The sequence below is a fragment of the Zonotrichia albicollis genome, chromosome 10, assembly GCF_047830755.1.
Source record: "Zonotrichia albicollis isolate bZonAlb1 chromosome 10, bZonAlb1.hap1, whole genome shotgun sequence".
Lineage (NCBI taxonomy): Eukaryota > Metazoa > Chordata > Aves > Passeriformes > Passerellidae > Zonotrichia > Zonotrichia albicollis.
The window spans coordinates 2603439-2627497 of NC_133828.1; the positions used below are offsets into that span (position 1 = coordinate 2603439).

Sequence of the window (24059 nt, forward strand, 5' to 3'; positions counted from 1 at the left end):
GGATCAGCACCCAGCCCCACTCGGGGCTCTCCAGATTCCTCAATCCATTTAATGCGAGCCACGGCCCTTGCTGGGCACTGAGTGCTGTGGCACTAATTGAGGCAGGGTTAATTGGAACAGGCACTCCAGGGGCTGCATTTCAGGGCATTCCTTCTAAGCACTGTTTAATTTGATTATTAACTGGTCAAGAGGTGGGTTAGAGCTGCTGAAAACTACGGATGCTGAATATTTTTATGATTAGAAGCCCACATTTCACAGGGCTTGTTTCAGCAATGTGTTTACTGCAGTAAAATTCTTATTGTAAATCACCGAACTCTTCCTGTTTCTTTTACACCTCAAGTCCATTTCCACTTGGATTTACAGAATTATTGGGCCAAGAAAAGCTGCTTTAATGTGAGGAACAACCAGGACCCCAAGGGTTCTGCTCACCTGGATGGGGAATATTTTGACTGCAACGTATTCATTGAGCAGCTGAGCTTTCCACACACAGCCAAACCTGCCCCTGGCCTTGATCTCCAGCAGCTGCAGCGGCTTCAGACCCATCAGGGGCGATGGTGGAGGAGGCCCAGGATCCTGCAATCAGGAGAGACCATTAATTAATGCTGCTTTCATTAGTGACATCCATTCACATCATCCCTGAGAGGCCTGGATGGGGTGACCCAGCCAAACCCCAGGGCCAGAGCCCACCCTGCTGCAGGGGGGGAATGGGATTGAGACTGCCCAGCAGGGATGGGACACACCTGGACAGCACAGCAGGAACCAGGGAATCCCCTGAGCACCAGGGAGGGACAGCAGAGGTCAGGGAATCATGGAATCAGGTGGGAAAGCAAGGCAGAAATTAGGGAATAATGGAATCAGGTAGGAAAGCACAACAGAAATGAAGGAATAATGGAATCAGGTGGGAAAGCACAGAAAAAATTAGGAAATAATGGAATCAGGTGGAAAAGCAAAGCAGAAATTAGGGAATAATGGGATCAGGTGGGAAAGCACAACAGAAATTAAGGAATAATGGAATCAGGTGGGATAGCACAGCAGAAATTGAGGAATAATGTGATCAGGTGGAAAAGCAAGGCAGAAATTAGGGAATAGTAGAATGAGGAGGGAAAGCACAGAAAAAATTAGGGAATAATGGAATCAGGTGGAAAAGCAAGGCAGAAATTAGGGAACAGTAGAATCAGGAGGGAAAGCACAGAAAAAAATAGGGAATAATGGAATCAGGTAGGAAAGCAAGGCAGAAGTTAAGGAGTAATGTGACCAGGTGAGAAAGCACAGCAGAAATTAAGAAATACTGGAATCATGTGGAAAAGCACGGAAAAAATTAGGAAATAATGGAATCAGGTGGAAAAGCAAGACAAAAATTAAGGAATAATGTGATTACTTAGGAAAGCACAGCAGGAATTAGGGAATAATGGAGTCAGGTGGCAAAGCACAGCAGAAATTAAGGATCAGTCTAATCAGGTGGGAAGAAAGCTCAGCAAAAATTAAGGAATATTGTAACCAGGTGGGAAAGCACAGCAGAAATCAAGGACCAAAGATAATCAAGCTTTACTCGTTATGTTTTTAGAGCTGGAATTGCAATGAGCCCCGGGATGCACTGAGGTTTCTGTGTTTATGTGAAGTGTGGGATCTTTAACCCTGCAGGTGCAGCCCTGGCTCAGCCCCTGCTGCCCCATTCCCTGCTCCCAGCTCTGCCAGGGAGCTCCTGGGATCCCAGAAATGAGGAGATCCCAGAAATGAGGAGATCCCAGAAATGAGGAGATCCCAGAAATGAGGAGATCCCATTGCAGGGGACCTGGGCCTGTCCTGCAGGGCTGGCACAGCTGCAGCTGGCACAGAGCTCCCCCGGGCACTCCATGGACCCACAGCCCCACATCCCCATTCCCAAATCCCTAATCCCAAATCCCTAATCCTGAATCCCCAATCCTACATCCCCAATCCACATCCCCAATCCCAAATCCCCAAATCCCCATTCCCACATCCCCATTCCCAAATCCCTAATCCCACATCCCCAATCCTACATCCCCAATCCCACATCCCCATTCCCAAATCCCCATTCCCACATCCCCAATCCCAAATCTCCAAACCCACATCCCCAATCCTACATCCCCAATCCACATCCCCAATCCACATCCCCATTCCCAAATCCCCAATCCTAAATCCCCATTCCCACATCCCCAATCCCACATCCCCATTCCCACATCAGCAATCCCACATCCCCAATCCTAAATCCCCATTCCCAAATCCCTATTCCCCAATCTCCAATCCCACATCCCCATTCCCACATCCCCAATCCCACATCCCCAATCCCAAATCCCTAATCCCACATCTCCAATCCACATCCCCATTCCCAAATCCCTAATCCTAAATCCCCATTCCCCACTCCCAAATCCCCATTCCACATCCCCATTTCCACATCCCCAATCCCAAATCCCCATTCCCAAATTCCCATTCCCACATCCCCATTCCCACATCCCCATTCCCAGATCCCCAATCCCAAATCCCCATTCCCAAATTCCCATTCCCACATCCCAAATCCCCAATCCCACATCCCCATTCTCAGATCCCCATTCCCACATCCCCAATCCCAAATCCCCATTCCCTGATCCCCAATCCCACATCCCCATTCCCACATCCCCATTCCACATCCCCATTTCCACATCCCCAATCCCACATCCCCATTCCCAAATCCCCATTCCCACGTCCCCATTCCCAAATCCCCAACCCCACATCCCCATTCCCACATCCCCAATCCCAAATCCCCATTCCCACATCCCCAAATCCCCATTCCCACATCCCACCCTACACCCTGGGACCCTCCAGGGCAGGAACAGTTTTTTATGGCACACCCTGCATTCTCTGCTTTGCTCCATCACATCCTCTGAACAGAACAAGCAGATTCTCAATTTTATTGCCAAATCTCTGCTTCCTTCTGGGCTGGCCTCTCCCTCCAGGCGGGATTAGCTTGTCCCTCTATAAAAACCCCAATAACCAACCCCAAAGTTTTCAAAAACCCTCCAAAACACCCCCTTTTCCTCTGTTTTCCCCAAAGAGAAAAGCAGTTTTCAAGAGAATGAAAACCACCAGAGGAGCTGCTTCTACAACAGAGAGGAGAGGGCTCAATAAAGAGTTAAATATTTGAGCACTTCCATCAAAACCACAAAATCCTGTGCAGGTTGAAGACACATTTTGTGACCAACTGTGGGGTTAAGAACCCTTTGCTGTGGGGAGAATGGAGACAAGAGCTGAGAATGCAAGTCCTGAGCAGTGTCAGGAATCAACATCCCCTCCCTGCTTTCTTCTACAACAAATAAATTAAAAAGAACAAGTTCCAGAGGACGATTCAGAGCAGAGTAACCTCACTGCACAAATTAATAACTAGACAAGGAATAAATAGCATTTGAAATTCAAATCAGAGGCACACTGCAGCTCTGTCCCCAAAAAGAGGAAATCCTTTTGTCGGTGTGACAGCGACAGGCGCTTGGAGTTGTGACATCAACATTTGCAGCACAGAAAACCAAGTTTGAGAGCAAAGATTTCCCTCCCCTGGTGCCTTTCATTCCCTCTTGGAATATTGCAGGCACCATGGAAAGCAGTGCCCTCAATTTGTAAAATACAAACTGGACCAAATAAATATTTGTAAATCCCGTTTGTTGGCGTTAGGAGAGGAAGTGGGAACAAGATGCTCGGATTCATCCCCCAAAGGAAACCCTGATTGAATGAACTGCTCATTGCTGGGAAATAATCCCAAATCTCCCTTTGCTCTGGTGGCTTGGACTCCCCTTCCCTCCCAATAACTGCTGGCATCTGGGAGCCCTTGGAGCCTGAATTGTGTCCCAACCACCAGGAAAACCAGGAAAACTCTGAGATTTGCTGAGCCCAGCTCCAGCATCTCTGCCAGGGGCTGGAAGTGAAAGTGGGCAGGCAAAGCTGGTGCTTTCCTCATTCCCCACTGGCCCAAACACTTCCCAGACACCAAATTCCATTTCCCAGAAACCCCTGGCTCTCCTCACCTCATTCCCAGCACCATTCCACAATTCCTGTCCTAACACAACTGGAAAGAAAAGTTTTCCCTTTTTTTTTTTCCCCTCTGATTTTTCTAAGCAGTTTGGTTACAATCTAACTCCAGGCTCTGCAGCTCAGGGATGATTTTACACAGAAACATTCCCTGACAATATTCCCAACTTGCTTTGCTCCAGGGAAAAATTGTTTAATGTTCCAGAAATGTTCCCCATTGTTCCTGTGAGGTTTTGGGGCTGATCTCTATGGTGCCAAGGCCACAATGCCAGCAGGGCTCTCAAATTTCCAAATTTCCAAAAATCCAGGCCCCAATTCCCTTTTTCCTGCCCTTTCTCACAAACTGAGTCACAGGGGAAATATTCCTTAGGGAAAGGTGGCTTCCAGGAATGGGGTTCCTGAGGTGTCCCCAAAAATGGAGATCAGAGAGCTGCTCAGCCATGGGGGAACCCAAAGCCATGGACAGCAGCTCCATCCCTGACTGGGGTAAGGAGGCCAAACATGGACACAGATCCAAGCAACTCTGGGAGCTTTTTATGGACACACAGTCAGGGAAATATTCAAATATTTACATTTTTAATACACTGAAACCATCAGATTTTCTCCTAAACTGCATCTCCAAGGTATATCAGGTGTTAATTAGAGAACTTTGATGATGACAGGAATTGAACATTTTTATTACACCTCAAATCTTGATGGTTTTAATATTCCACTGAAAAGCTGAGCAGGAATGACCCAATTTGTGAATTAAGGGGTCGCAGTGACTCGGAGTTGTAATAAATATAAATATAAATATAAATATAAATATAAATATAAATATAAATATAAATATAAATATAAATATAAATATAAATATAAATATAAATATCTTGTGGTCAGTGGGAAAAACGAACAGACTGAGTGGTGAAGGAGTATTTTTATTTTTCTCCAGGTGATCCATTTTTGGGAGTTCCTGCCCCACACAAAATCCCAGATGAGCACATGGAGCCCCCAGAGCTCCACTGGATTTGTCACAGGGGGAGATGGGAAGGGAGAGCCAAGGCCAGGGCACAGTGGGGGGGATGAGCCCTCGGTTCCAGGGAACCCCTGGGATCCAGCCCAGCCTGCACATCCTGACCCCAGCACTCAGCAGCTCCAGGGAATGTCAGCAGATCCACAAACCACACCTAAATCTGCATTTTAAACCACACATGCTGACAGATGGCTTGTCCAAAATACTGAGAAATCACAATTCAGAGCAAAAAAACATCTCCCACATCCCCAGAAAGCCCCAGAGCCAGGAACAAACATCCTCTTACCTCAATCATTATATGAAAGGCGTGCTTGCAGAGAGGGAAAAAACACAGGCAAGAGAAATTACTATTTACACCAGAATGGGATGCAAAAACAGCTTAGAGGAGACAAAGTCAATTATTTGTGAGTTAATGACAGGAATATTCACAGGGACAACAAAACTTTCCCACACCAGAACATTATTTAAAACAGCAAAGAAATCCAGTGTTGTTAGTAAAGAAAAATGAGGAAAACAAGGTTATTCTATGGAAAATGAACAGAATTATTTCCTAATTACATAGAGAAGTGCCCATTGTACAGAGCCGTGTGATTGCAGCCAGCACGGAGACACGCGGAGCTCCCAAAGGTGAAATTCCCGAGGCGGGAGGAGAACCCGCCCTGTTCCCTGCAGCGCTCCCGGTGTCCGCCAGGGGGCAGCGCCGCACCACGGAAACCCGGCTGGGAACCGGATCCATGGGATCGAACCTGATCGATGAACGGCACCTTGGATCTGATCAATGAACAGGATCAGGCCTGATCAATGAACAGCACTGAACCTGATCGATGAACGGCACCGGGCCTGATCAATGGGATCGAACCTGATCGATGAACGGAACCGAACCTGATCAGTGAATGGCACCGGGCATGATCAATGAACGGAACCGGGCCTGATCAATCAATGGGACTGGGCCTGATCAGTGGAATTGAACCTGATCAATCAATGGGACCGAGCCTGATTAATGAACGGCACCAGGCCCGATCAATCAATGGGACCAGGCATGATCAATGAACAGAACCGAACCTGATCAATCAATGGGACTGGGCATGATCAATGAATGGAACCAGGCTTGATCAATGAACAGAACTGAACCTGATCAGTGAATGGAACCGGGCCTGATCAATCAATGCCACCAGGCCTGATCAATGCACAAAACTGAACCTGATCAATGAATCACACCAGGCCTGATCAATGCACAGAACCAAGCCTGATCAATGCACAGAACCAAACCTGATCAATGCATAGAACCAAACCTGATCAATGCACAGAACCAAGCCTGATCAATGCCCAGAACCAAGCCTGGTCAATGAACAGAACCAAGCATGATCAATGCACAGAACCAAGCCTGATCAATGAATGGCACCAGGCCTGATCAATGCCCAGAACCAAGCCTGATCAATGCACAGCACCAGGCCTGATCAATGCACAGCACCAGGCCTGATCAATGCACAGAACCAAGCCTGATCAATGCACAGAACCAAGCCTGATCAATGCCCAGAACCAAGCCTGATCAATGCACAGAACCAAGCCTGATCAATGAACAGCACCAGGCCTGATCAACCAATGGCACCTCAGACCTGAGCTCCAGCACCAAACCTGATCAATACATCCCCAGAGAGGGGAACTCCCACACTCTGCCCCCAGCAGACACTGATCAATCCCAGTGCTGAAGATTCCTTCAAGCACTCCCAGGAGGAGTTTACGGTGTGGAACAGAGTCCCGGCCGAAGGCACAGCCCAGGATTCAGTGACCCCCTGGTTGTGCTGCTTTCATCCCTTTCCTGAACAGCCTCAGTGCAGATGCCTCTGTCCCTCCTGCTCTCTGCACTGGCGGCCCTGGCACAGCATTCCCAGAGCGCCTGGGGCTGCCCCTGCATCCCTGGAGTGTCCCAGGCCAGCCTGGATGAGCCCTGGAGCAGCCTGGGACAGTGGAAGTGTCCCTGAGGTGGTGGAAGGTGTCCCTGCCCATGGATGGGATGAGTTTTGAGTTTCCACCCAACCCAAACTATTCCAGAATTCTGTGACTCCTCCACCTGAGCCATCTCCTTTACAATGGGATGGATGTTGGAAGAGGGGGATTCAAGCCCCTGTCTCCAGCTGCCATCCCCTTCTCCCCCTGAGCCTCCACACCCTCAGGATGCTCTGGAGCCACCAGAGCCTTTCCCTGTGCCTGGACAGGGATGAGCACACACTTCCCTTTCTCCAAATTCATACCAGATTAACACCTACAATTATTAACAGCAGTAATTAATCCAGGAGGATTCATTCCATAAACCTGTGACAGAACTCAGAGCACTGAGATCCACCACAATCTCCTCCACCATCCAGAGCAGAGCAAAACCCACCCCAAGGGGCTGAAATTCTCCATTTTTTCCCAGGCCTATTCATTATTAAAGTTCCCCAGCTCTGGAGAATGATGGAAATTCCTCAGCAATAAGCAGAAATATGTATGAATTCAACCTTTGTGCTCTGAGCATAATGAGAAACTGCAGGAATGAAGCTCTGAGGAGTGAGCCCCGTCCCAAAGCTCTCACTCCTCCCCTGAGGGATCAGCTGCCCCCAAACTCTGCCCAGTTCCTCACCCATGGAAACTTTGCAGGATGGATTTGTGCTCATGAACACCTCTGGGTTATAAACCAGTGTCCTCCCCTGCAGCCCACAGAGCAGAAATCCAGCACTTCAAGGGCATCAGGCTACAAAAGAAATGCAAATCTGAGATTATGTCAGGAATGAGCTCTGATAAACAAGAACTGGGAGCAGTTAAACCCCTCAGAACCCCTGTCACCCACACAGATGGACATAAAACACCCTCACTGCTCTTTGTGCTGCCTGAAAACCAACTCTAATGGCTCCATTACAATATTTGGAACCAATTACACCAATAAAACCCTAAGCAGTGTGGGTTTTTCCCAAATTTTGGGCTACCCACAACCATTTCCTGATCTGCAAAAGCTGCACTTGGCTTTTGGGTGTTTTCATACAAATTTCTCCCTCTATTACAGATTTTAACTTGTAGCAGCCCATGGATTCTATTAGGAAAAAGAAAGGATCCAGTTTCAAGTTCCTCACATAAAGGATCATGATTTGCAGTAACTTTCCAATCTCTTTTCCATTTTCTACAAGCACCTGGCTTCTCCTTGGGCGTGTTTTTCAAGCAGCCATTAATCTTCCCAGGTTTGGATTCAATCCTTTAAAAATAAAAAACCCACCTCTCCCTTGCATTTTTCTAGTGCTGAAATATTTCTACTAAAATATCTGTAACAACAACAAGAAAAAAAAGTGGCTTTTGGAAGACCAAAATGGGAAAAACCTGAACAGCTGATTTAGTTCTTCATTCTCCAGCAGGAAACTGGGTGGAAAGATCATCCCAGAAATTTCAAGTGCCTCAGGTAGATTTAGGAATTCCTGTGGTGAGAAATCCAAACCCTGATGCATCTTTGAGATATCACCCAGAGCAGGGTGCTCTGAGCACCCAGAGAGCTCAACCATTTCAGAAGAAATCCCCAAACAGGTCACAAAGACACAAAGAAGTGAACCTGCAAAGCCTTTCCTCAAGTTCTTAACACAAAGATTACTTGCAAACCAAGCCAAAGCCCAAAAAGCAGCAGTGATGGAGTGAAACCTGCCAAGCTCAGGGGGTGAATGTTCCACGCTCAGGGGTGGCGGCAGCTCTGAGGGAGGTGACAGTGGCACCTGTGGGATCTCAGCACCTCAGGACTGAGGTGTCACCGAGAGCACCCTTGGGGGGCTCGGGAGTCCTGGAATGTTCCAGAAGTGTCTGGTGGCTGGACTTTGATCCCACACAGGAGACGACACCTGTATGAGGACAGGAGGGTTTCACCGGGGTGAATGGTGAAGGGATTGGTTAATTAGAGAGTGAAACACAGGGTTTAGGATTTCTGTACAGGGGGGTTTAGAGAAGTAAGATGGAGGAATTGGGGCATGTCCTGTCCTTCTTCTTCTTCTTCTTCTCCTCCATCTTCTGTGTGATGGTGGCACTTTAGGATTGGTTATTACTAAAAGTGCACCGGGCAATAAGAATAAATGGTATTGGGGAAAAATGATAAATATTGTACACGTAACTTTGGGTATAAAGATAGGTGACCGCCCGGAGGGCAGGGAGTGTGCTCATGGCTGGCTGCTGAGCAGAGCTCTGTCGGGCCGAAAGAAAATCTTTTAGATAAACAATTAATAAACACCAAGACCAAAAGAAGAACTGAAGCCTCTTCTCGTCCTGGGCTGCCCCAAGGCCACCCCGGGCCTTTCCAGGGCCTCCAAACAGCCAAAAACCGGACAGGCACCCAGCAGCTGCAGGGTGGCAGCAGCCCCATGGAGAACCTGCACTGGCAGCTCTGGTGTGCCAGGGAGAACAACAGAGCTGCCCCTGCCAGCCTCACCCCACATTTATTGGCAATGTTTGCTCACACCCAACTCCACCCCCAGTGAAAAGGAACCAGGTCCCAGCACCTCTTCCTGCAGAAAAATATCAAATAGCAAACATTTCAAATAGCAGTCTGATTCTTTGGGTGAATTTTATCAGTGATGGGTTTATGTTTGCTAAAGGAAATTGAAATAAGGAGACAGAACAGTTCCTAAGTGTTTCCCATACACACAGATGCACTCAGCAAACATGGATTTGTTAATAACTCAGTGCAGAGCACAGGAGTGACAGATTTGATGGAATTTGACAGCTTTCACTGGATACTTCCCCACACAGCACTGAGGCACAGCGAGCAGCACAAACAAGCCAAGACTCATTGTCCTTTATGTCTTCACAGGTTCAAACATTTCTTACAGTGTATTTCTTGCTTTTTTCCCTTTTTAAATATTCCAAACTATTTCTTTCCCTTTGCTCTCTAATCTTTTACTTATCACCAAATTCTTTCACCATTTCTCATTCTTCATTTTTATCTTTTGCTTATTTGTCTTCATTTTTATCTTTTGCTTACTCCTCATCCATCCTTTCATTTTTTCCTGGAAGTTTGGTACCAGCTCAGTGTTCCCATTGTTTCTGGGAATAAAGCAAGGAAAAAGAGATAACTTTTATTGGATCCCACAATCTTTTTTTCCTGCTGTACATCTGACTTGTCCTTCTACCACTGCTACATAAAGAATTAAACCAAATCTATTTGCCTAAAACTCCACTCATGGCCCAATTATTAAATATACTATTAACAGATTAATTGCACAAATATTTCAGAGTTTATTCGTGGTTATAAAGTTCCCAATCCTCTCCCTCCCTTCCTGCTTCCCCTGTCTCCTGTTCCAAGCAGCTGTAATTAAATTTCAAGTGGGAACCACTGCTCTGCTGCATGAGGGAGAGTGTTTATATTGGATTTACATAATAATTCTGGGGAGTTTTTCAGGCACAAGTGGCTTTTCCTGACTTTCCACATGAGCCTTAATGCCTGCTCACCACAAGATAGGAAAATGTTGTTGCCCTACAAGCACCAAGGTACATTTATCCCAAAGATACAATCTGAGCATAAACACAACAGCTGATTATCCTATTTATTAAAAATTGAGGTGGCAATCCTGCCCCAAACAAATCCATGCAAGGAAAAAACTGCAGCAAAAGGAGGGAGAGAATCAGAATTCAAGTTCTTGATACCTCACACATATTTAACATTCTCTTGCTTTTCCATGGCTTTATCCATGACTTCATTTCTTCAGGAAGTCAATCCCACACTGGAATTATCCCCACAATTAGCAGTTATGAATTTGATCTCCCAGCAAAGACCACTGGGTCGATGTAAAGTCCCAAATCCATAAAATGGGAGCTGGATGAACTAATTATGCTGACAGATTGCAGGGAGTCTGAGGAGCTGCAATCCTCTCTGCAAGGACAGCAAACAGACTTTTTTCCTCTAAATTATGTTCTTTTCATTTGGCAACAACATATGGCCACTGCCTCTCCCCAAATTCCTCTTATCTATTACTGAGAAACTGAAACCAAAACACTTGAGCTCTCAACCCCAGGCAATGCTGCTTCCTGCAGCACCCTCCTGTCAAGCAGCAGCACTGGAAATATCCCAGGAGCTGGATTTTCAAAAATCCCTGGAGCAGGAGATCAATCCTTGGCACCCCTACCCAAAATAACAAGAGTTTTCATTTTTATCATAAATATCATCACTGTAGGACAGGACATGTATTCTGGTCACTGCATTGAGGTAGAAGCTCAAATTAATCCTACTGCAAAAATCCAAATCATTTCCCTCTTCATTTCCACAATCACATTTTCTTCATCTTTTTTTGCTTTGGTCTCTAGAATTTCCTGCTTTAACTCTTTCCATAAAAGCCTCCTAATCTCAGTTGGATCTCCAGATACAGCTGAAGGAAGAGGAATTCCAGTGGCAGCACTGATTGCAGCTCCAGGAGCAGCTGGAGCCTCCCAACTGCAGGAACTCCACACACAAGAACACCAGAAGGTTTGCCTGGGTGCAGGTTAGGGTCTGGGTGCAATGGCCTGGTTACACTCAGGTGTGCAGCCCACAACTTCATCCTTTTGATATGAAACATCCCTAAAACTGAAATGTTTCAGGACAAAACAGGAATATCACACACAGAGCCCCAAAAAATTTGTTTGGGTGCACAATGGCCAGGTTACACTCAGGTGAGGAGCCCACAACCTCATCCTTTTGATATGAAACATCCCTAAAACTGAAATGTTTCAGGATAAAACAGGAATCTCACACACAGAGCCCCAGAAGGTTTGGGTGCACCATGGCCAGGTTACATTCAGTGTGGAGCCCATAACTTCATCCTTTTGACAAAAACACCCCTAAAACTGAAATGTTTCAGGACAAAACAAGAATCCCCCACACAAGAGCCCCAGAAGGTTTGACTGGGTGCACAATGGCCTGGTTACACTCAGTGTGGAGCCCACAACCTCATCCTGTGACATAAACCACAAACATCCCTAAAACTGAAATGTTTCAGGATAAAACAAGAATCCCACACACAAGAACACCAGAAGGTTTGTCTGGCTGCACCATGGCCAGGTTACACTCAGTGTGGAGCCCACAACCTCATCCTTTGACATAAACCACAAACACCCCTAAAACTGAAACATTTCAGGACAAAGCTGGAATCCCACACACAGAGCCCCAGAAGGTTTGGGTGCACAATGGCCTGGTTACACTTGGGTGAGGAGCCCACAACCTCATCCTTTTGACATGAAACACAAACACCCCTAAAACTGAAACATTTCAGGATATAACAGGAATATCACACACAGAGCCCCAGAAGATTTGTCTGGCTGCATCATGGCCTGGTTACACTCAGGTGTGGAGCCCACAACTTCATCCTTTTGATATGAAACACCCCTAAAACTGAAATGTTTCAGGATAAAACAGGAATATCACACACAAGAACACCAGAAGGTTTGCCTGGGTGCAGGTTAGGGTCTGGGTGCAATGGCCTGGTTACACTCAGGTGAGGAGCCCACAACCTCATCCTGTGACATAAACCACAAACATCCCTAAAACTGAAATGTTTCAGGATAAAACAGGAATATCACACAGAGCCCCAGAAGGTTTGTCTGGGTGCATCATGGCCAGGTTACACTCAGTGTGGAGCCCACAACCTCATCCTTTTGACAAAAACACCCCTAAAACTGAAATGTTTCAGGATAAAACAGGAATCTCACACACAGAGCCCCAGAAGGTTTGTCTGGGTGCAGGTTAGGGTCTGGCTGCATCATGGCCTGGTTACACTGAGGTGTGGAGCCCATAACTTCATCATTTTCATATGAAACATCCCTAAAACTGAAATGTTTCAGGATAAAACAAGAATCCCACACAAAAGAGCCCCAGAAGATTTGTCTGGCTGCATCATGGCCTGGTTACACTCAGGTGAGGAGCCCATAACTTCATCCTTTTGACAAAAACACCCCTAAAACTGAAATGTTTCAGGATAAAACAGGAATCCCACACACAGAGCCCCAGAAGGTTTGTCTGGGTGCAGGTTAGGGTCTGGGTGCAATGGCCTGGTTACACTCAGTGTGGAGCCCACAACCTCATCCTTTTCATATGAAACATCCCTAAAACTGAAATGTTTCAGGATAAAACAGGAATATCACACATAAGAACACCAGAAAGTTTGTCTGGGTGCAGGTTAGGGTCTGGGTGCACCATGGCCAGGTTACACTCAGGTGTGGAACCAACAACCTCATCCTTTTGACATGAAACACAAATACCCTAAAACTGAAATGTTTCAGGACAAAGCAGGAATCCCACACACAGAGCCCCAGAAGGTTTGTCTGGCTGCATCATGGCCTGGTTACACTCAGTGTGGAGCCCACAACCTCATCCTTTTGACAAAAACACCCCTAAAACTCAAATGTTTCAGGACAAAACAGAAAATACATACACAAGAGGAAAAATATGACAAGAATCACAGTGCATGAGCTAAGCTATGAAGATTTTCTTATCATTCCCTACACCTGTATTCCAGTTCTAGTTTTCCTTAAAAACAGCTCATCCTCTCTTAGCTGCTGTTTGCTGAACCCCTCAAATGGCCAAGATGAACTGGGAACTCTTTTTTTGTTTCCAGCTCAGCCCTCAGCATGCCTTCACTGTGTGTTCAGTTTTTCTCCTCCCAAACAAAGAGATGCATAAAAACATGAAGTAGTTGCTCATCTATTCATCAAAGAATAATTAATAAGGCTGTTGAAGTAAAGCTTAATTCTCTGCTTTGGGGGAGAGCAAGCGTTAGGACCTGGAAATCAGGAGGGGAACAGAGAGAGCAGCCATGAGACAGATCCCCTTCAGGAATGGTCTGGCCCCTCAAAAACCCCAAATCCTGCAGCAGGGGCTCACCTGGGTGGGAACAAGCACGGGAGGATAGGCCAGCTTGTGGTGTCTGTACATCCAGAAGGAGAAGAGCACGATCACTGCAATCCCCATGATAGGCACCAAGGAGTAGAGCAAGGTGTTGAACAGAGGTGGCTTCGGTGTGACAGGATTGGAAGTTGCTGAAGGGAAAAGAAAAAAAGACAAAGCTTTTAAAGGAACAAAAGCAGGCAGTGTTTGAAATGTGCAGCAGCCTGGTTTTCTAACAGCTGCTGCCAGCACCTGATTAGGCAGCACAGAGTAACACCTGGTGAGAAGGCAGAAGGGACAGCTCAGATCCTGGTGCAATTCTGGGCTTCCAACCCCCAGCAGGCTACAGGGGGTGCTTGGACTCCCAGGGACTGCAGGAATTCATCACCTAATGAACTAAAACCAATCAATGCAGAGATTTGGCAACAGCCTCCAGCCCTGCTGTGCCTGCTGCAGGGAGGAGCTGTCCAGGTGAAGAATTGAAGAATTTCCACAGGAGCTCAGGAAAGGCTGAGCAGGAGCAGGAGCTGCTCCCAAGGCAGCCACAGCCCCCAGGGCAAGAGCAATGTCAATTATTGCCTCAGCAGCACCACTGACAGAAATGACAACAAGATCTCCTGGGTCAACAAAGGCTATTTTCATCCTGCAGAAAATGTTCTTTCATTTCATAAACAACTTCCTCTGGCTATTTGGTACACGAGATATTTGCTGGTTTCAGCTCAGTTATTAACATCCCTTGGTTTTCCAGCAGATTTCTGACTGGAAGAAGATGGGCAAGAAAAATCAAATCACCTTTCAGCTGATGTTTTTTAAAATAATTATTTATTAAGTCTGTTTGATTTGATTGTCCTTCAGAAATTCAGATTATGCTGAGTGGAAGAACCCACAAGGATCCTGTGATCTGGGAAGAAATTCTTTTCCCCTTTTTAGAGGTTACTGTGTCCATTTACAGAGAAATTCAAAAGTCCAGCTGGGATACAGAGAAGAAAGAAAAGGAACCTTTTCTGTTATTTTCCTTCTTTTTTGAAGAAAATGAGCATCCCCAGGCTGGCACAGGGATACAGGGATAAGAAAGCTTTTGGCCCAAAAATTTATACCCTTAAAGGAGTTTAGCCATGTAATTAAGGTAAGATTTGACAATAACTTCTGTATTTTAAACCAGGCAATGATTTCAGATTGTCCTTCCTGCCCACCCTTGGAAAGATACTCCTTTTTGAAGAAAAGGAGCATCCCAAGGGTGGCACAGGGATACAGGGATGAGAAAGGCCCAAAAATTTCCACCCTTAAAGGAGTTTAGCCATGTAATTAAGGTGAGATTTGATGATAACTTTTATATCTTAAACCAGGCAATTATTTCAGATTATCCTTCCTTCCCACCCTTGGAAAGAGGCTCCTTTTTGAAGATTTGACAATAACTTCTATATCTTAAACCAGGCAATTATTTCAGACTACCCTTCCTTCCCACCCTTGGAAAGATGATATTTTTTGAAGGAGAATCCCAAGGATGGCACAGGGATGAGAGAGCTTTTGGCCCAAAAATTTACACCCTTAAAAGGAGTTTAGCCATGTAATTAAGGTGAGATTTGATGATAACTTCTATATCTTAAACCAGAGAATGATTTCATATTATCCTTCCTTCCCACCCTTGGAAAGAGGCTCCTTTTTGAAGAAAAGGAGCATCCCAAGAATGGCACAGGGATACAGGGATAAGAAAGCTTTTGGCCCAAAAATTTACACCCTTAAAGGGGCTTAGCCATGTAATTAAGGTAAGATTTGACAATAACTTCTGTATTTTAAACCAGGCAATTATTTCAGATTATCCTTCCTTCCCACCCTTGGAAAGATGATATTTTTTGAAGAAAAGGAGCATCCCAAGGATGGCACAGGGATACAGGGATGAGAAAGCTTTTGGCCCAAAAATTTACACCCTTAAAGGAGTTTAGCCATGTAATTAAGGTGAGATTTGATGATAACTTCTATATCTTAAACCAGGCAATTATTTCAGATTATCCTTCCTTCCCACTCTTAGTAGATGATCCTTTCTGAAGAAAAGGAGCATCCCAAGGATGGCACAGGGATGAGAAAGCTTTTGGCCCAAAAATTTCCACCCTTAAAGGAGTTTAGCCATGTAATTAAGGTAAGATTTGACAATAACTTCTGTATTTTAAACCAGGCAATTATTTCAGATTGTCCTTCCTTCCCACCCTTGGAAAGATGATATTTTTTGAAGAAAAGGAGCATCCCCAGGCTGGCACAGGAATACAGGGATGAGAAGGCTTTTGGCCCAAAAATTTACACCTTTAAAGGAGTTTAGCCATGTAATTAAGGTAAGATTTGACAGTAAATTCTATATCTTAAACCAGGCAATTATTTCAGATTATCCTTCCTTCCCACCCTTGGAAAGATGATATTTTTTGAAGAAAAGGAGCATCCCAAGGATGGCACAGGGATGAGAAAGCTTTTGACCCAAAAATTTACACCCTTAAAGGAGTTTAGCCATGTAATTGAGATTTGATGATAACTTCTATATCTTAAACCAGGCAATGATTTCAGACTACCCTTCCTTCCCACCCTTGGAAAGAGCCGAAGTCCATTTTATATTTTTCCATTTTATCGATTTGACATGAAAGCACCTTTCCCAGTGGAATAAAAGCAGTGGCACTGGCCAGAGCTCTCCCAGAGCCCTGTGGCAGCAAAGGCAGCACTTTTGGCCAGTGTGAGCAGCTGGAAAAGCAGGATGTGGAATGTTGCTGCCAGCAGGAACTTACGCTGCGTGACCTCCATCTCCGGGAAGTAGAAGAAGCGCTCGTTGCACATGTTGCCCTCACAGCAACAAAAAAACACCTCAGGGCTGTCCTTCTTCTCTATGCAGTCATTCCTGCAGGAGAAAAGAGGGAAAAGTTTATTTATTTTGTGCCAGGTTATCTTTGTTAAAAAAAAAAAGTGCCCAGCTTTTAAATTTCCAAGGTGAACTTTGTTAAATTGGCCGTGACCAAAGTAACAGCTAAACCTGATGAGATAAATTAAATTTTGAATGAAATTTTATTAAAGCAGAAACACATTTTAAACAGAAACACAATTTTGTCATAAAGACAAAATTAAAGAAAACACCAACAGATTGAGGAACAGTTCACAAGCTAGATTTAAACAGGACAGGCAAGTGATCAAACAAGGCTGGAGATAAGTGAGAAGGAGAATTTCTAAATTTTTTGTAGAAAGTATAAAGTTTCTACAATCTCCTCTGCCTACATTATGCTCAGGGACAGGGCTTATTTCATTCCCTGAATTAACTGCAGGAATGGCTTTTTTATTCATATTCTGCTAACAAACAAGCTGAAACTATTCCCATCAGGAAAGAAAAACCAGGAGCCAACCTGACAGCAGAACTGGACAAGGCTGAAGAAATATTGCAGGATTTTAAACACAGCTGAAGATTTTGGGCTCATCTTCAAAATTTGGGGTTATTCCCTAGAGCCAGCCCTGGCTGCCACCCTGCCCAGGGAACATTTTCTCTCAGATGTGCTGGATCTGCTGCTGTTTGCAGGCACTCCCACAGCTCCCACAGATAAGATTTGGGCTGCTCTGGACAAACACAGCACTCCCTGTGATTAGCACAAGTCACTTAATGAGGACTTGCTCAGTTTCCAGCTCCTTCCTTACTGTCCTTCCTGTGTTTCATTTCTTCTTCTAATTTCTTTTCTTTGCTCAAGGGAGAATTTATTCTCATGATTTCAGGATTTTTATTTTAGATTGTGGGACTGAGCTTTAAACTGCCATTAAAGCAGAAAGCATCCTGGGCTGAGGGACAACTTGATTTGGGGAGAAAGAATGCAAGGCTTTCTTCTAAAAATTCAACTTTAAAGATTTCTATAAAAATTACTGAAAAAATTCCTCAATACTTTTTAATGGCTCTATTTCTTAATTCTCTGCCTTCCCAAATAATAAATGTTTTGGGCCAATAAAACCCAGTAGAGTATTTAAAAACCTGCAACACCATTGCTTAAGAGAGTCATGACCTTTATTCAGTCAGCATCTAACAAACCCCAAGTCCTGCTGTTACTGCTTGTGGGTTCTTTCTGGACCATCTGTTATCAACAAAATAACTGGAAATTTAGAATATTCTTAGAGCTGCCATTGAGCTTATTAATAAACTGCCAAAATACTTCCCTGATCTGGTAAATTGCAGACACAAAGTGCTGACTTTCCAACTCTAAAGTCTTTGGAAAAATCAACGAGAGGATTTTGCATCCTGGTTGCAATAATTACATTTGCACTGTTTGGCAATAACAAGGCACTACAGGATCTATTATAAATGGACTAAAAAGAAGGTAAAACATGTTATCCTGCAAACAAAACAATGTATGGAATGGAATCTGGTCCCTAAAGTGAGAATCTGAAAATAAGATAATTATTCCTAGACTCACTGCTTGTGGAGGGGATGACATAGAAACTATGGGAGAGGCCAAAGAGTTTGCAGTGCCAAATCAATTGCAAAAATTCCTAAGAAAACTCACCTGTCATAACAATTGATGTCATCCAGCCAGCAGCCTTGCTTCACGATTTCAATTGATCCAGAAATATTTTTCCATGTGGCAAAGCAGTGTCTCCTTTTATCTTTGTCACCATAGCAGGGCTCGATCCCGCTGCGGTTGGTCTTGTCCTTCTCCCAGTTTGCATTGTAGTAGATGCACTCCTGTGTTTCTGACCTGCCCAGGATGGCACCTGAGGGATGGGAAGCACAATTCAATGGAATTCTGCAGGATCAGGCACAGGTTGTATAAAAATATCATTTACTGCACGTAGCAATGTGCCCTCTCTCCCTCCTTTTTAATAAAGAGAGAAAACACGCAAAGTTCAGCAGCGTTCCAAGTGTTGAAACATAAAACAAAGATCTTCTGTGAAGTCAAACAGTGACTTGCATAACTTAGCGAGATTTGCAGAAATGAAGAACAAGTCATGGCAATACTTCTCCATGAATAGCAATAGCAGAGAAAATTTAGAATGCTGAGCTGGGAAGATTTAATTAAAATATTCACCAAACCAGGAGCTTTAGCCAGGAAAATTCACCAAAAGGCATTTGTGCTTCTTATCTTATTACAGGAGCCAAAAGAGCAGGGAGTTCATCTCAGAAAGCCCAAAAAGCCAAGAAGTGTTTGGGGGAAAGTGTTACAGAATCCCAGAGTGGTGTGGGTTGGAAAGGACCTTAAAGAGCATTTAGGGCCCATCTAGGAACTTTCTGGATTCTGGTGGAGATCCCTTCAGAGTGAATGGGATGAAAAGCACCCATGAGGTGCTTCTGTAAAGGTGAAGGGCTGGTGGGAAGCAAGACTGTTAACAGAAGCCAGGCAGGGAGTAAGAACTGCCTTTTATTTCTCTTATTCTCCTTTTATTTCTTTTATTCTCTTGTCAGACACTGCCCAGAGCGTGCCATTCACCTCCATGGGAGCTCCACCATTTCACATGTACCAAAACCATGGGAAAATGGAGATGGAGGAGCTGGAGAACCAGAGGATCCACTGAGGAAGGCTCAGGAGGATGCCAAGGCACTTTGCCTGTATTTATCTGTACATTCAGAATTTTTAAGACATTCCATTGCCCAGCACACTGAAGACCACACTGGAGACAAAAGGTTTCCCTCAGCAGTTTTTGACGTATTTATTTGCATCACTCACTACAAATGTGAGCCAGCAGCCACTCCTGAGCAGAATGAGGATTATTCCCACCTGAGCCTTGGGAGAGCAGCACAGGGAGCCAGAGCTGAGCCCAGCACTGCCCATCCTGAGCACCCACCTTGCTCTGCCCGTGTTCCCAAAATAGGCAGGAGCTGGAGGATCAATGGCAGAGGGGCAGAGCCAGCTGGGAACCATTAAATTCCTTGTGCTGCCACGGCCTGACCTTTACAGCTCTCAGCTATGGCAAGAAACAGATGAGGCAACAGATTGAACAATTTGGTTCTGTCAGTGCAATAAAGCAGAAGTCCTGGATTTCTCTCACACGTGCCATTGCTTTTCTCCTGCTGCCAAGCCCAGCTTTGAAGGACCACAGACAAGCTGAAATTTATAAAATTCAGCAACTGCAGTCAAACTAACTTTGCATAAATATTCTCTTTGTTCCTGTCTTCTTTCTTTCAGGTTTTCTTACCCATCTATTTTGTCATCCATGGATGCTGCAGTCAGTGACTGGCAGCAGTCACTGTTGGTTTCATGACCTTGGATCTGGTTGGGGTTTCTCACCTGAGCAGGCACCTGCAATGGCTCTGGCCAGGCTTGGGCAGCCCTGGATTAATCCTTCAAAGCAGAAAAGCAGGGATGTGCTGGAAGCAAGGCAAAAGGAGAAGGGGAAGCAAAGAAAGAAGGCAGCCCTGAGCCCATCTGCTTCCAGCTCTGGCACCCCCTGCACAGGGATGGAGCTCCCAGGGGACAAGGCAGCTGGCATTTGCAATAAAGTGAATTTATCAGGCAGAGCAGGTCTCTAATGGAACTGCTGTGTCCGTTCTGAGTGCACAGGGAACTGCAGGGTCCTCAGAAACCAATCCCTGAATCTCAAAAAGACAACTGAGCAGAGATTGTGAAATTCAGAATAAATCCCTGATATTTGCAGGGCACATGGTGCTGCTGAAAAAAACCAAACTCCAGCAGTGGATGGAACATGAGGTCTGAAAGCTTGGGGGGAAAACACATTGGGAAAGGAAAGGGCATTAAACACAGAATTGAGTTGAGTTAGGGCACATTGGATCCCACTGGATATCTGTGCATTCCCATCCCTCACACTCTGTCCATCCACCACAGCTGCACTGGGGGAACAAAACCAACATTTGAACTTCTGAACCAGTCTTAATACAGGAAACAGCAGAACTGGGAGCAATTCCATCAGACAGCTCAAGAGCAGCCTGGAAAACCTCACCCCAGGAGGAGCTGGAAGCACTGGCTGCCATTTCTCAAACAGAGACTGAATGACTGAAAACATCCACCAGTTTTTCATGAAAAAGGGGCAAACTGCACAGCTCCTAAGGACTGACACGGCCTCATTCAGGAAGGAGCACTGGGAAAGGAGCTGGATGGAACAGGAATTGTCTTTACAGGTATCACCAAAACCAGGACAGAAACTCCTGGGAGCTGATCACAGCTTTACCCACCAAACCCAACCAGAGCAGCGCCAGCCATGGGCTGTGCTGCAGGAATGTTTGCTGATTCCTCATCTGAGATGTGAGAATGATCCTGTCCCTCCCTTCCCAGGGAAGACTTCAACACTTCCCACGTCCTCCCCTCGCTCCCAGCCCTGCTCTGCTGCGTGATCACTTGGTGACACCACGGAAAGACACAAAGGGCAAAGGGAGCTCAATCTGTGATCTCTCACTGCTGCATGAAATGTAACAACATTTTCAAGCTGAAGTCATGAAAATTGATGAAAAGCTTGCAAAGATTAGTTTAATGGTGCCAAGGACACTTTTTTTTTTGCTATTCCCTAGAAAATGTACAATATATAAAAGAACTGGAGGGTGAGGTTCAGTCTGGCAGATACCTCTGCCTGTAACAAAAGGTTACTTGAATTGTGATATATTGGAGATGAATTTGAACTCTCTAAGTACTGAAATACAAGGAATGGAGCAGTTTATTAGAATAAATCAGCAGAGCACCACAGGGACTGAGTAACTTATAGACAGAATGGCCCATTCACCAAAATACCAGAATTGTAACACGCTGTTCCAGAGGAGCAGAAAGGAACAGAAAATGCAGCATAAATAGAATTAACACCTCACACAAAAAACCTTCAGCTGCTGCACAGGTGCCTTTTGCAAGTGCTTGCCCATGTGTGTTATTCTATTTGTTTCCACAGTGATCTCAAACACTTCCTAGCCCCACAAATATATCTAAGAACAGACTACAAATACACACTGAAAAAGCCCAGCTTTGATGTTCCTGCAGCAGGAAGCAGGGTTTTATCATTCTCTATTTTTTCTGATAACACCCAGGGGAATGTTCCTCAAAGGAAGAAGAAAGAAGTTATTTCCAACCTAATAAAGCAAAGTGAGTTCCAAGAGAAAGGATTCTGTCCTCCTTTTCCATGCCACCATGTCCCCAAACTGATTTTGTTGATTTTTAGACTAATATTAGTGCCATTATCACAGTTCTCAATGCTCCCAGGTCACACAAGGACTGTACTTCAGATGAGCAGAGCCAAAGCACATTCATTAAATCCAAACACAGCAGCAATTAATTCAGGCAAGGCAAGAACTGCAAAAAAGATAAACAAGGCAGTGAGGTAACAAATCACCTGCCCGTGAATATTCCAAATTTAAAGATTAACCTGATGGTCCACAAAGCTGCTTTCTTTTTCTAAAATAGTCTTTAAAAAGAAATGAGTTTGCAACTTGAACAAAGGCAAACTTGGTAAGTTTTAGTGTAGTTTTGTATAGCAAGAGCTGCATTTTTCTGCAGGATTGGAGTGGGGGGAGCAACAGGAAATCTGTATTTGCTAAGATATCTCATCATATACTTGGAAAATATTTCAATTTTTTTTTGCAGTTCACACCTTTTCAAAATGGAAAATTTGTAAGGATGAGCCTGCCATGGAAGTATGAAATTCTGTAGCTGAGATAACACTTCTGAAAAAGAAGGAGAGAAGAATAAAGTGCTGGAAAACTGAAGGATGATCAAGCCAAAGGCTCTACAGCAGAGTGGAAACCATGGAGGATGATGTCACCTAAACCAGGGACCAGAACTGACAGTGAACAGGGGGAAGGTGAGAGGAATAATATCTGTATTGTTAAAAACCCCTTGGTGGTCAGTAACCAAAAAAACCCCATTTTTTTTTATTCTGAGTCTTCTGGACTTACAGTATGGAAAATAAATCAGCTGCTCTAACCACTTGATGATGTTATTTTACATATATAGATATATCTTGGGTTGATTTGCATGGTGCTCTTGCTGAAGGAAAAACAAAAAAAAACGGGATTATTTTTCCTATGTGTTCCCTCCCAGCAGTTTGTGCCACTGACAGGAGAAATTAATAATGCTGTAATGGGATTTTGTAAAGAACTTCCATTTTCTGCCTTCTACTTCCAAATATGTTATTTAAACCTGGATTTCAGGAAGTGGGAAAACCCCTAGATTTCTGTGGCCAAGTTTTCCAGAATGCTTTCAGAGCACAGCACGTGGCAGAAAATGGAGAAAAAGCCTCAGTGGGCACCTCTGTTGTTTAGGCAGAAATTCAAAGGCAGAAATTCAAGGGGCACGGCCTGGAGCTGCTCTCATCTCAGGTGTTGGTGGCTTTTGGTCACTGCTGGGCCAATGTCCCCTTCCTGGTGTGATTTCCAGATGGGTACAATATTCCAGTAGCAGTAAAACAGGGCTCAAAACTGAAAAGTTTGGTGGAAAAAATAGAATAGGGCCAAACAGTAACAAGAAATACTGGAATCATCTACCCAGGGAGGTGGTGGAGTCGCCATCCCTCAAAGAGTTTTAAAAAAAAGACTGGATCTGGCACTTGGTGCCATGATCTAGTTGAGGTTTTAGAACATTCCTCCTGCCTTCAAAGGAACCCAGCACAACTCAGGCTGATGTTTGCAGGTTCCAACCCGGTGTGAGGTGTGAGCAGCACCAGCACCTCCCAGCCACGGCCTCTGAGCTCTGCAGGGAAAGCTCCAAAGCTCCCCAAAAGCTTTGGGGCACGGCCTGGAGCTGCTCTCATCTCAGGTGTTGGTGCCTTTTGGTCACTGCTGGGCCAATGTCCCCTTCCTGGTGTGATTTCCAGATGGGTACAATATTCCAGTAGCAGCAAAACAGGGCTCAGAACTGAAGAGTTTGGTGGAAAAAATAGAACAGGGCCAAACAGTAACAAGAAATACAGGAATCATCTACTCAGGGAGGTGGTGGAGTCGCCATCCCTCGAAGAGTTTAAGAAAAGCCTGGATGTGGCACTTGGTGCCATGATCTAGTTGAGGTTTTAGAACATGAGGTTTTAGAACATGAGGTTTTAGAACATGAGGTTTTAGAACATGAGGTTTTTTAGAACATTCCCCCTGCCTTCAAGGGAACACAGGCTGATGTTTGCAGGTTCCAACAAACATCAGTGAGGTGTGAGCAGCACCAGCACCTCCCAGCCATGGCCTGCTCAGCTCTGCAGGGAAAGCTCCAAAGCTCCCAAAAGCTTTGGGGCACGGCCTGAAGCTGC

General features: G+C 45.0%; 1 protein-coding gene across 3 annotated transcripts in view; it reads right to left on the reverse strand.

Annotated features, from left to right (window-relative positions):
• Positions 1–24059, reverse strand: part of ACVR2A (activin A receptor type 2A) — a 66172-nt gene that overhangs the window by 9164 nt on the left and 32949 nt on the right. For 2 of the 3 annotated variants that reach the window (XR_012581866.1, XM_074547848.1), the window contains exons 2-6: positions 18401–18608; positions 16655–16764; positions 13884–14038; positions 5313–5336; positions 430–573 (exon numbers count right to left, since the gene is read on the reverse strand). Coding sequence is in view for 2 of the 3 variants with exons in the window: in XM_074547848.1 (XP_074403949.1) it covers positions 430–573; positions 5313–5336; positions 13884–14038; positions 16655–16764; positions 18401–18608 (641 nt within the window). In the remaining variant the exon portion in view is untranslated. The remainder of the gene's footprint in view (positions 1–429; positions 574–5312; positions 5337–13883; positions 14039–16654; positions 16765–18400; positions 18609–24059) is intronic. The other variant, XM_074547849.1, reaches the window with a different exon arrangement.